Genomic DNA, 12,679 nt, shown 5'->3' on the forward strand with positions numbered 1-12,679 from the left:
CCAGAGAGTGAGTGTCACTCTGCACCACTCAAGATACTACAAGAACAGCATCCCTTCACAAGTTTGGACTCCCTATAGTAAAATCCTAGCTTAAAGCCTGTCCCTTCCCGAGTGTGTACCTGTGGAGAGATATCCGTGTCCACCAGAGAGTCCGTATCAGGAGACTGTGCCTGTGGCAGGACCACCACAGGCGCGATGTGCTCACTGTAGTCCTGGCAGTGCAGGGAGGAACTTTGGACCCTCTAAAATAAAATCCTAGCTAAAAGCCTGACTAAGTGTACCTGTGGAGAGATATCCGTGTCCACCAGAGAGTCCGTGTCAGGAGACTGTGCCTGAGGCAGGACCACCACAGGCGCGATGTGCTCGCTGTAGTCCTGGCAGTGCAGAAGGAAGTTGGGCGGCTCCTGTCAACACAGACAACACAATCATGTTAAGTTAAAGTTACCAGTACATCTATGTAGATGCTTAGGGGTGGCGCCCATCTCTATTTCTGTAGCCCTAGGGCCACACATTTGTGCAAACCATTACAGGGGGCAAGTCCACTGGTAGTGAACTGTGATGTGTGTTTAACTCCCATACTCTTCCTCTTTAGTGCTAAGTGCTAATCAGATAAGGCAGTATGTAACATTTTAAAGTCTTTGGTATGACTCGAACCAACCGCATGCAAGTCGAACACTCTACCCACTTGGCCATTGCACCAGTTACACAACAACACAATTATGGCAGCTTAGGAAAGTGCTCTGTGCTGCTATAGACCATTGTCATCATTTTGGACTATTCGTAGATAGCTTGTGGATATTTTGAGCCCATTCGTAGATAGCTTGTGGATAACAGAACAGATCTACCTCAGGGAGTTGAGGAAACTGCAACATGGTCGGGAAAAACTGCAACTTTCCTGCGGCATGGTAGAACTTCTTCAACCTGCACACATACGAATACAAAAATGTCACGATTACAGAAAATTAGAAAAAAACTTAATCAGCAAATCTACTGTAGATCTTGAAAGTCATTGAATATACACCAAAAGAGAATGGCTCATCTCTGTGAATAAGTGGCCTCTTCCATTGATCTCATTGGATATAAAAATGTCATGATGACTAATTGTGAAAACACCCCTGAGAATTAGTCATCTCTTCCGTTGACCCCATGACCTGTCATGTCTGATACTTCTTCCTGTACATTGTAAGTATGACCTTTGCAGTGACACCATCTTCCCACTCACTTCCAGCCACTCTACTCACAGTGCATTCTAACAACTCCAAACACACAGTAACATACAGGTAACATGTAGACACACCCAACACAAAACCTCTGTACACGTAGGTAAAAAAGGCTGAGACTCACGCATGGAACTGGTGAAGAAACCTGTCCCTGTGTCCATCCAGTACGTCTGAAGGCAGACCTACATGGTGAAGGCAGGAGTGAGAGTAGAACATTCTAGTTGGCACATCATCAGAAACTGTTTATATCAATGCAGTCTGGACCTTTCTGCTGAAGGTTACTTTTGGTCCAGAAAAAGAAAGTTGTGTTTCTGATTACAGCCAAGAGAGGATGGGTACATCATGGTACAAACACTGTTTGAAAAATTGATGCAAATCTGAAATGCATCAGGAAACTGGTATTTTCAACATTATATATTTTAAGTATACATATACAATGTACAGGCACAATTTTCTATTCTACCAGAAATAAAAACATGAATGTTTAAAAAAAATTCAAAAAGTCAGAACAAAATCTGAGACATGGCAGGTTTCCAACCCGGGACCTCTTGGGCCTGAGCCCAAAGCACTGCCGATTACGCCACACAATCTCACATTAAATCCTTAGGGCAACTCATAGATACAGTAGAAGCCGTTTAATTGCACATTTCATTTGCCAGCGCATTTTGTGCAGTTATCCGAATGATGCAAAAAAAGTAAAGTTATGCAGCTGGACCGCTCCACCACGGGATTTTGGGATTCGGTGCAACTAACAGAAGTATGTGGTTATCGATTGTGCAATTCACTGGCTTCAACTGTAGCATGGTACTTACATGAGTGCAGTTTGAACATGAGCTTGAGGATGAACTCGTACAGGTGTGAGGAGTCCAGGATGAGGGGCATGAGGGGGGCTATCCTGCACTGACCCGTGGAGGTCATGGAGTTGGACCGGGTCGGGTCAAGGGTGGCAAAAACTGTAGTGATGGGGAGGGAAGAAACAGATTTAAGTACAGACAATAGCATGGGTGCACTCACATGGCTCCCTCTCTACACCATCATTAATTACCTCAGTGAAGGTGGTTTGACTCCTAGTCTTACAGGGGTATTGATATGTTTTTACAAGTAGGGAAACACATATTGTTTTTGCTGGCCATGGTGTTCTTTTCATTTCTTTTCTGTAAGCAGCCAACCAGAGCTTAGAACTGCATTAGGCTATTAGCTGCACAATATGAGCCTTTTTTTTTGCTCACACATAATACTATAGGGCGAGCCTAATGGTATACCAGTGGCATGAAAGCTCATCTGTGTTGATAGAATACATATTGAAGTTTTTCAACTGTCATACAATAATCACTCCTGAAGAAGGTCGACGTAGGTGCGACTGAAAATTCGAGGTGAGAATAATTTGTGTTGTATGACAGTTAAAAAACTTCAATATGTATACCAGTGGCATTGTGTGTGAGTAACTTTGTCTGGGTCTGTGTTCACAGCTATACATGTATGACTCAACGATCCCTTTGGTGTGTTTGTAAATACAAAGGGATCTGGAATCTAATGCCTGTGAAAAAATGGTAAATTGCCATAACGGATGAGACTGCATGCATGAACTTCCATCCTTAAAACCCTTAAAAATTGTCATTCCTGATTTTCCCTCCACCGGCCCCACCACCCACACCTAGCGGAATTTTTGAATCCTACTGGCCTGAGGAGGTCAGAGGTCGAGGGGGTCCCACAGACGACAAGACTGAAAACATACATCATCATCATCATCATCATCATACATGTGCACCACATATCAATCATAAAAAGGGTCATCAAGTTGGTAAGTCCGACGGATCTAATCACCAAGCAGATCCTACAATGGTTTTAAGATAGTACCAAACTGGCCAAGGAGTGTAGTCAGCCAAGAGGTGTACATTTGCCAAACACACTCCTAAGCCAGCTTCACTCCTCTGCCAGCTTTGATACTATCTTATGCTACCGTAGGATCTGCTTGGAGATTACGACGGATCAACAAAGTCCTTGGCATACAATCAGTTTTTACTGCATGCAGTTCAGTTCTGCATGACAAAGTTCTTTGCAGTAAATTGTACAGAACCAAGATGTTTTATTCAAGCCCACCATTTTAGTGACCACTTTTCACCTTCTTCAGGGAGATTTTTACTTGTTCCGTTAGGCACTTGAAGTGGTCATAGGTGTGGCTGCTAACAGATGCAGTCTCTAAACTGTGAAGTATTAACACTGAGGTGTTTACAGTCGGGACCACAACTCATGTTTGGGTAGCCTGGGTACCATACGGAAAGCAGTTCGCTCCGGCATTCATTATATACTATAAACAGTTGCTTCTAGCTCTGACATTCATTATACACTATATACAGTCGCTTCTCTGTGTTTCCGTCTGGGAACGCGGACCATCTTAGCGTCTGGAATTGTACAAAAAGTGGAAGCAGGCCCTGATTGGTCCCTACACATGACCGAATTATGGAATCAAGCGCTCGTTCGAACCAGTGTTCCAACACCGGACAAGCCCTCTGTCCTGTTGTCATCGAACGAGTGCTCTAGAACCCATTCCTTGATTCGATGATTAACTGATTTTACCACCAAACGGTTTGAATGTGCAGGTCTCCAGACGGATAGCAGAAGCGAACATAGGAGCGAACTACTATCCAGATGGTACCCAGGCTAATGTTTGGGACCATGCACATCTGTTAGCAGCGACACATACTTGAAGTGCGTAACAGAAAGTGAGTCAAAATTACCCTGAGGAAGGTGACAGACGGTCACTGAAACTTTGGTCTAGAATAAAACTCTTAGTTATCAGATTAACAAGCAGTATAAGTATCTAGCACTACTTTACTTTCAAACATAATCAGGTACCTTACAGTGTCCTTAAACCATGACCTTTGACTCATGACCCTTACCTGCAGCTTGCATGGCCAAAATGGAGTCCATGTAGTCAAACATCTCTACTGTCAGCTGGAAACTGAAAACAACACAGAATACAATCAGCGATGGCAGACTTCACCCACTCAGGTAGCATTCAGTTCTTCTGGCAGAACACACAGACACACAGACAAACAAACAAAAATCACAAGTTTAACACTTCCCAAATTGCACCTGCTGTGTCTCAGATAAACGAAAAAGGCTTTTTTATGACAGTTTCTCTCACAATGGCCTGTGAGCACAGGAATTTGGGAAATCAGTTACAGGAAAGGTAATTCAGACAGTGCATTATGGGAAATGTGAAACTGGTGAATACTTCATTTTCTTGGGCTAAGGTGATATTACTTTATTGAGTTGGCTGGTAAAAACAGCGTAATTCACAACAAATTCAGACCAGTCAAGAAGTGAAATGTGAAAGAAAAAACTTTTGTTCCACTCACTAGTTGTTGACGTCATTTTCTCCTGCGGCATGCAGCTGTTCATCCGACATCTGTAGATTGCCAGGAAATGCTGCATTCTGGGTAAAATAAACACAAACATCAGTTGTAGGAATTAGGGGGGTGTACCGGTACATCGCAATGGTACAAAACTGTTTTTTCTTCTTGTTGGACCAGTCTGGCAAAAAACGGACATAAAAAAATTGATACAGAATATATTGAATTCAGACATTTGTCTAGGTACACGTATATGTTGACATTTCTAATCTCCAAGCAGATCGTACGGTAGCATAAGATAGTATCAAAAGCAGCCAGAGGAGTGAAGTTGGTCTAGGAGTGTGTTTGGCTACAGGAGGCTGATGACTCTCAGCGGCTGATGACTCACTTTGGCCAGCTATACTCCTTAGCCGGCTTTGACACTATCTTATGTCACTGGTAAATCTGCCTGGAGATTAGACATTTCCTCTGTGACATTCACGGCTAAATAGAAACACTTTCCTTTGACAAACAGCGCAGTGCTGGAGGCAAAGTGCCACATCCCATGGCTGCCCTACATATGTACACACGTACCTTTCGGTGAAACTCTATCTTGGTGACCAGCAGTTTACAGTACAGAGCGATCAGTTTTCCATAGCCCTCCTGAAGATGGCCCTGAAATTAAACACAAAAGACAGTCAACAGACAATATGTCATAGCAAAGCACGTATAGTAGCTGTTAGTGACGCTGTCTCTGGACCAAGAACACATGAGTTTCAATCCCAGCTCCTGACCCGATACCAGAAAGGGCCATATTCCTTAGTCAGGAGGTGCAATTAGTCTTAGTCTGCTAGAGGCACAGTCGCACTGCCTAAGCATACAAAATGTACAAACACTACACTCAAAACTCAGGGCTGTGTAGCTTAATCTCTCTTACAGCAGATTCCTGGTGGCATAAGGTAGTATCAAAGATGGTTAAGGAGTGTAGCCGTGAATCTGCTTGGAGATTATGTGTACTCTGCCCTAGCATGTCACTGCCAAAAATTATACTGTCATGTTTATTTCTTCAGAGTTGACAAACAAGTTTCTACCACTTTGACATTTTAGATCTGTTGGGCTGGCTAAAAGGGAATTTCTCACCAAGTTATGAATAAGCTTTCAGGCAGACGTTTTCTTTGGGCAACAGCACTCTTTTCCTATAGTACACACTGGGAGCACTAGTCATAAATATGACCTTAAGTTAATCATAGAGAAAAACATATTGAATTCCTCCTTACTCACCCAGAGTCTGCCCAGATCAGCCAGGTGACTCACGTACTTGTAGGTGTCAGTCAGAGCCTGGAAAGAACAAACATGTCAACAAACACGTCAACAAACATGACAACTCTGCACCAGGAACCTTACTGATTCAGAAGTAAACAGTGTGGAACTATCACTGGTGGTCTGGTACTAACAAACTCCTGTCATGTTCTCAACTTACGACCTAATGTATACACAGAGATTACACTTAGGTGAGGGTAAACTATGAAACACTTAAACCTCATAGTCATACAATGAAATGACTGAACGACTTACATTTGAAAAATGTTCAGTAAACCTTGTTTTGCATTGTTACAGATAACGTCTGTTATCTTCCTCCAATGACACTGACAAAGATAACGGATGTTATCTGAAACCACTGACCATTTCCAAAATCATATCCAGTTGCTTGAGTAATTGCTATTTGGCAAATCTTCTTACCTGGATGCCTAACCTTCATCGACGTATAATGAAGTCAGTGGTGTTCCAAATGATTTTGAAGTGACTCACAACAACTCTGTTTATTCAATTCTTGTCATTAAGAACATTAAAATGTAAGTTATATTCAATCTTTTGCCATTATCAAACTCAAATTTCTTACTTCGGCAGGTACTGTGGAGGTTTGTATTCTATGGACTCTTATCATATTATATTAAAAAAAAATTCACGAGTCTTTGTGGCAAATGTGCAGATGTTGACACATTGACAGCACCAAATCCGTAGGTGCTTTTGGCACCTTTAGACAGATTAGCCGTGAGGCTCGATGGGTGTCACTCCACCGTCATGGGGAAAGGGGCATGGCAAGTATCGAACTCAGGACCTACTGATTCCAACGCTCTAGCCGTTGCGCCACACAGACACCTTCTATACATTAATAACAATACCCACATGACTGTGCCCCTCCCGCAGCAGTTTGTGCAGGACATGGCAGAACTTCCAGCAGACGATGGCGTTGCCCTGCAGCGGTAACGTGTTGACGATCTTCCAGAAGGTGGCGGCTCCTTTCTCCTGGTGTGTCCCGATGATGGTGCTGCGACAGTGTTTCTCTTTCACGGGCACCTCGTTAGGGTTGATGGCTTTGTTAATACTCAAGGCCTGGGGGAGGGAGGAGACATATATTTTGTGTTACTAGTGATTCTAACATTATTGGAAGATCTTCCAGAATGTGGCGGCACCCTTCTCCTGATGGGTGCCGATGATGGTGCTACGGCAGTGTTTCTCTTTTACGGGCACCTCGTTAGGGTTGATGGCTTTGTTAATACTCAGGGCCTAGGGAGGGGAGGAGATATGTTCACAATATCATTTTATTGTGTCACTAGTAGTGTTTCTAACAGTTGTAATATATTCAGAAATGTTCACTCCAACAAATTACAATGCTCACACCTGCATTGCTTCTGGCATGCTAAGATGTCCCCAAAGCTTATATAATTATGATATAGCATTAAAAAATCCTGTACAAAAACAGGAAAATCGTTTCAAGAAAACAAGTCATTGACCAATACTATAGCCTTCAGTTCAGAAGGGCAGTCGTCTGAGTTCAAAAATGAAAATTAAGCTTATTTACAGTGCCACCTTTAGGTCCTTGAATTGAAAATGTCTGCCTAATTTGGAGACTTTTGTAATTAGAAGGAACAGGTAGGGTCTGATCTTTTTTTATTTTCCCAGTTCACCAGTTTAGTTGGCATGTGAGTTGTCAGGGCTCTTTTCTTGGAATTTGAGCTGATTGACCCGATTCTTTTCTAATATAGATAGTTATAAATCTAAAGAAAAGTTTTTGAATCTAAAGTTGAAATTCTGATTGGCACTTTGATGAAGTCTTGCTTTCTTGTTAAACATGCTAAATCCTATGGTGAGCATGAACTCTTGTGTCAGCCCTGTTTTAATTCTTGAAGCCAACACAATCGGACACATATCCCCCATATTGCAATACTCCTACGAGTCCTAGCTATAGCCAGTATACTATAGGTGCTATCATGTACCTGGCCCTACTTCAGCCACATTCCGAGGTGGTGTCATGTTACCATGGACAGGTACAGCCTTGTTCTACCTGTCTGTGGTAGACAGGTGTGGCTCTGCACACCTGTCAGCACCTGTACACACACCTGGGAATGACCTGTAGTACCCAGGCTCAGCCAAAATGGGACATTTCTCTCTATTTGTTCTTATTTGCACATATCACATGGATTAAAAACAAATTGATATACAGAATTGAAATATATGCGGGGGTGGGCAGAAGCCTACACAGCTTTTCTTGGGCCTCCCCCAGAATTAGATCACATAAAATAATTGCCTCCTTGATCTCGGTCAATAGATTTCTTTACGCATTTTGTACGTACTCAAAAACAGTGCTGTCTTAAATTTTTAGTTAAAGTTAAAGTTTGTCTTTTTTCCACTGCAAATTTCATGATCTATGGTAGCTTTTTAAATACCTTAAATCAAAAACAAGAATACATAATATTACACAATGTATATCAACCAAGTGATATATACTTTTCTACAAGTCCAATTTTTGGAACTGAACCCAAATGTCCAGTCCTTGTCTTGTGTACAGACCTGCACACAGCACTATCCAGAAGTGTGGTACTTCTCACCCCCAAATCATGGCTCTATTACAAATCTGACCTAACAAATACTAATTTCATGGTGTAAAAGTGTGAAATTCTGTGCCCTAAAATACCCAGCCCTTCCTGACCCCGATTCCGGGCCTGAGTCTGTCTGACACAGGTCTGGGAATTTCCCACCAGCCAGGAGAATAAACAAGAACGCACATTTTCCCTGTCATCTCTGAGGGAGAGACAGAAAAGCCCATTTATGTCAGCCATAAGCTGGCTATAGGTGACCTCACCACACAGACATGCAGGCCAGGAACTAACGTGATTCAACAAAAATGTCCGCACAACTTTGTGACAGGGTCAGAAAAGTTTTCAAAAATTCACTAGCCCTATACTGTATACATACTATAGCCATTAGGCAAAGTACATTAAAAAAATCTACTGTCCAGAACCAGCTTTTCACTGGCCCAAAAAATGTAAATGACAACGTATATTTCCTTGGATTTTTCTGAAAATAATTTCATGAGGTTGGTGAACCAGCAGGAAATGGAGAACTTGTGGTGGTTTTGGGTTTGCAGAGAAGCGACCACCACGAAAACTGCAAACATAACAAGAAATCAATTAGGGACAAAACATTTCTGAATTAAGTCACAGCCAGCGTTTATCTTTCAACGACCATCTGTCACCATCAATGATCAAGTAACAGATTTTTACTTGCAACAAGGAGGTCCTTTGATTTATTTTCAATAAAAAAGACTTAATACACTTTGAAACATGCAATTGTTCCAGAAGGTTTTGGGTCATTACAACTTGAGAAGGATCAGAGGACTGATCGAAAGCTTGTTGGTAAGCGCTTTACTTTGTGTATGGATATAAAGTGTTAAAATTGCAACATAATTTGCAATTGTAAGTTTCTGTAACTATTATTATATATGTGTAGGAATCTTCCTGCTTCATAACTACACACATATAATCCCACATCTATACATAATCATTACATACATGATCTATACATATAGACGGAAAAATCAGCCCAGTAAACTCATAAGATTGGGCATGTACTAATAACGCCCAAGCACTTCCACTTGCCCAAGGCAACCTGGCAAATGGATTTGTCCAACCCTGCTTGACACGTACTACTAGCAGGTTACTTACTAGTAGTACTGTACAGTTTTTTTCATCATTTGACTATTTGTGTCAGACTGCAAGATTTTGCAATTGGAGGTTGTGATATATTGGCTTCCTGCATTTCTAATTTCCTGTAATAACTATGAGTATGATACAACCAACTTAAATGTCTTGAAATTTGAATGCACAACATTCCATGTGCATGGCTGACATAACAAGGTTAAGGCGTTCTTAATCTAGTTGCGCTTCCTGGAAACACTTCCTATCCTGTATGGCACTTCCGGGACTGTGCAACGCCCCACCAGTCAGGTTTTTAGCCAGGCATGCGTCCAAGCGTCCTTTGGACGCACTACTATAAAAATGATAAGAAATCAGACACCCTGGATGCCTAAAGTAAACCCTTACCTGGGGAGTCTGACAAGCATAAAATTCTGATTGACCAGGGATGCTTCACATGTGACCTGTCTGACATTACTAGTAACTTTGCAGTAATCCACAAAATTTGCCCATCAAAACGCAGGAACTGGTTATGAATTTTTTTAAAATTTTGGAAGGATTTCCCCAGACAACCTACAATATTTGTACCTGCAGCACTGGCCGCATGGCAAGAAATTTGGACCCCCTATGACTAGTAAGAGTATGATAACATCCTATTCCTAGCTCAAAGCCTGCCACCAGTACAAGGTTTCGTATAAGTAAAAAGTAACTTTTCGGATATTACAGTCGGAAGCACTTTCCATAATGGTCAGTACAATTGCCGAAGTTTAACCTGTTTTACTTTTGTAATCTACCAAAAACACTTGACAAATTATAATGGTCAAGTTGTAGGCTACTTTAATAGGGGAAACTTAAGATCTCGAATGCCATGATGCACACGGTAAAAAAGACTTCAGGCACTGAGGCAAGCCAGGGACACTCAAGAGAAAAAGGGGGACCTTCACGCTCTACAAATGCAAAAACCGTTATACACATACTTTTATAATACAGCTAATGCAGCTTTCAACGACTCTGTAGAAGGCTAGGACTATCATCCTTCCATGCAGAGGCGCCATGGCCTGGCTGGAAATAATAGTGTGCACTTTTGTGCAGCCAAATTTGAAGCTATGCGACTAATTCTGTAACCTGAATATCTATGTAAGGTGCTATTGCCCACTAGTATACAGCATATTGTTGACATTCAAGTGTCATAAAAAAGGAAACCTAAATTGTTTGCATTTTGAAGTCAGCTAAGCCAGGTCTAGAGTCAGATTCGACTTCTAAAGAAACTTTAGAAAGGCAGTACATTCTGCAGTCTCAGGCTTTGCTCACGTTCTACTTGATTTCATGCTTTGCACCATTTTCTTTTATAACGTTATAGTATATGTGCTTAAAATGAATTTCGATCCCTGCGTTACGAACTTCCGACCAACATCTGCTTGGAGAGTACTACGGGGCCTTGTCAAAAATGCTTTGTTGCTTGAGCGACAAGCACAGAAAGTTGCCCCCCTCCCTCTACATTCCAGTGTGATATTTCAGCCACACAGTAAGCCATTATTCTGTACAATCAGCCCCACAGACAGCCACTGTGATCAGGACCCGTCTGTATTTACTTTCGTCGCTCCAATATTTTTGTTATGAGAGAAGCGCAAACGGCCCGGCCCAAAAACCGGAATTCGATCGGCCCAACTTTACCTGAAATCTCTCGAAATTTTGCCTCTCGGCGTCCAAACTGTTGGACGACTGCCGTCGACTTAACACTCTGGACATGGAAATGGACATCTTTGCTCGCTCAGGACCTGTAGAAATCCTCGGAAAGCTGGAAGAAAGAATCTGAGAAGGGATCGCGAACCCGTCAGGCGTTATTCACTTCCCGCATGATTTGCTCAGTCAAATACCGGAAGTCTGCGCAAGGGAAGATGGGATATAAAACATCACCGTTTCACAGCGTCGTCTATCGATTCTGAATTTTATTACAAGTAAAGGCACGTAAGTGGCTCGAGGTTTGCGGAAAAAGCTGAGCTCGATCAGCAGCTGGACTGGCTTTCTTGCCAGGCTATCTTTCTTTGGCCGCAAGGGTATGCATAGCCTCTAACGTTAATAGATTTTATCTAGAACAGGATAAATGGCAATTCCAGCTATTAAGGGTGAACTGGAAAGAAGAAAACAAACAATCTTTATTGACACGACAAAAGTACAGCGACTTTCGTAAGGTCTACATGTATAACAACTACTTACAGTAGTAAAAAAAAGTAGTAAACATACTCAACAAATACATTTTTCCCATCTACCCCCCACAAGTTCTCTCCAATACTTACCAAGCCTCACCGTTTTCAAGTCGCAGTTCAAGTCCACCCCTTTAATCTTACTCATTCACCTGGAGGAAATATGAAGCAAGGGTGTACAAGGCCAAGACTGAAATGACTCTTGTCTTTCGTCTGTTGGCTGCTCCCCCCCTCCTGCTGGCTGCAGTATGTAGGAGTAGCCCAGATATGTGCCCTAGTAGGAGTGGTCCGGTATTGCTTGTAGGTTTTTCTCTTAACTCAGAAATAAATCCAATGGCAACACTCATCCGTACAGAAGAGTTAAGAAATGCAATCTGGTAAAAACTGACACAGGCATCCATCAGACACTTGTCACCGTGATACGAGGAAACCGTGTGGACCAACAGAAATGAGAAGCTGGAACGGGAGATGCCTCAAATCTACAGGAAGTTCATGCACATGGAGCGGGACAAAACAATACCAGGTCTGGCTCCAGATGAACAGCCACCAGTGGGAAACCAACACGGGTTTGCTTAAAAGGCTGGGCTGTCTACCAGGCCAGGCTACCTGGCCTGTCTACCTGGCCTGGCTATCACGTCAGGCTACTCAGATCCCCCCATTCATAGCCCCATCATGTGGCACTCAGCCAAAATAGCTGATTGACAGGCATAGTAATTGCTAATCTTCAACACTGCCAGTGCCCTGAGGTTGGCCTGTCCACTGGCTGAACCCTTCGGGAATGTGTCTGGGAGGCCTTCCTTGCAGCTGTCAGGAACGCATTCAAGTACTGTACCAGTACTGTGTTTGGTAAATGCTTTAGGGTGTTAGACCTAGAAAACAGAGGTCCTGGGTTCAAATCCTTTGACATGTCACAAAATCTGTGCTGTTAACAGTACTTTCCCCAC

General features: G+C 42.5%; 1 protein-coding gene across 1 annotated transcript in view; it reads right to left on the bottom strand.

Moving 5' to 3' along the window:
* LOC118425847 (huntingtin-interacting protein 1-like) overlaps positions 1-11,426 on the bottom strand; it is a gene marked incomplete in the record, with an annotated part of 27,015 nt that extends 15,589 nt beyond the window's left edge. Inside the window, 10 exon segments of the mRNA XM_035834960.1 lie at positions 865-921; positions 1,345-1,402; positions 2,033-2,173; positions 2,902-2,943; positions 4,121-4,182; positions 4,583-4,659; positions 5,150-5,230; positions 5,837-5,893; positions 6,743-6,949; positions 11,206-11,426. Coding sequence (XP_035690853.1) covers positions 865-921; positions 1,345-1,402; positions 2,033-2,173; positions 2,902-2,943; positions 4,121-4,182; positions 4,583-4,659; positions 5,150-5,230; positions 5,837-5,893; positions 6,743-6,949; positions 11,206-11,292 — 869 coding nt within the window.
* Between the last annotated feature and the right edge of the window lie 1,253 nt (positions 11,427-12,679).

Source organism: Branchiostoma floridae, chromosome 11 (assembly GCF_000003815.2).
Source record: "Branchiostoma floridae strain S238N-H82 chromosome 11, Bfl_VNyyK, whole genome shotgun sequence".
NCBI lineage: Eukaryota > Metazoa > Chordata > Leptocardii > Amphioxiformes > Branchiostomatidae > Branchiostoma > Branchiostoma floridae.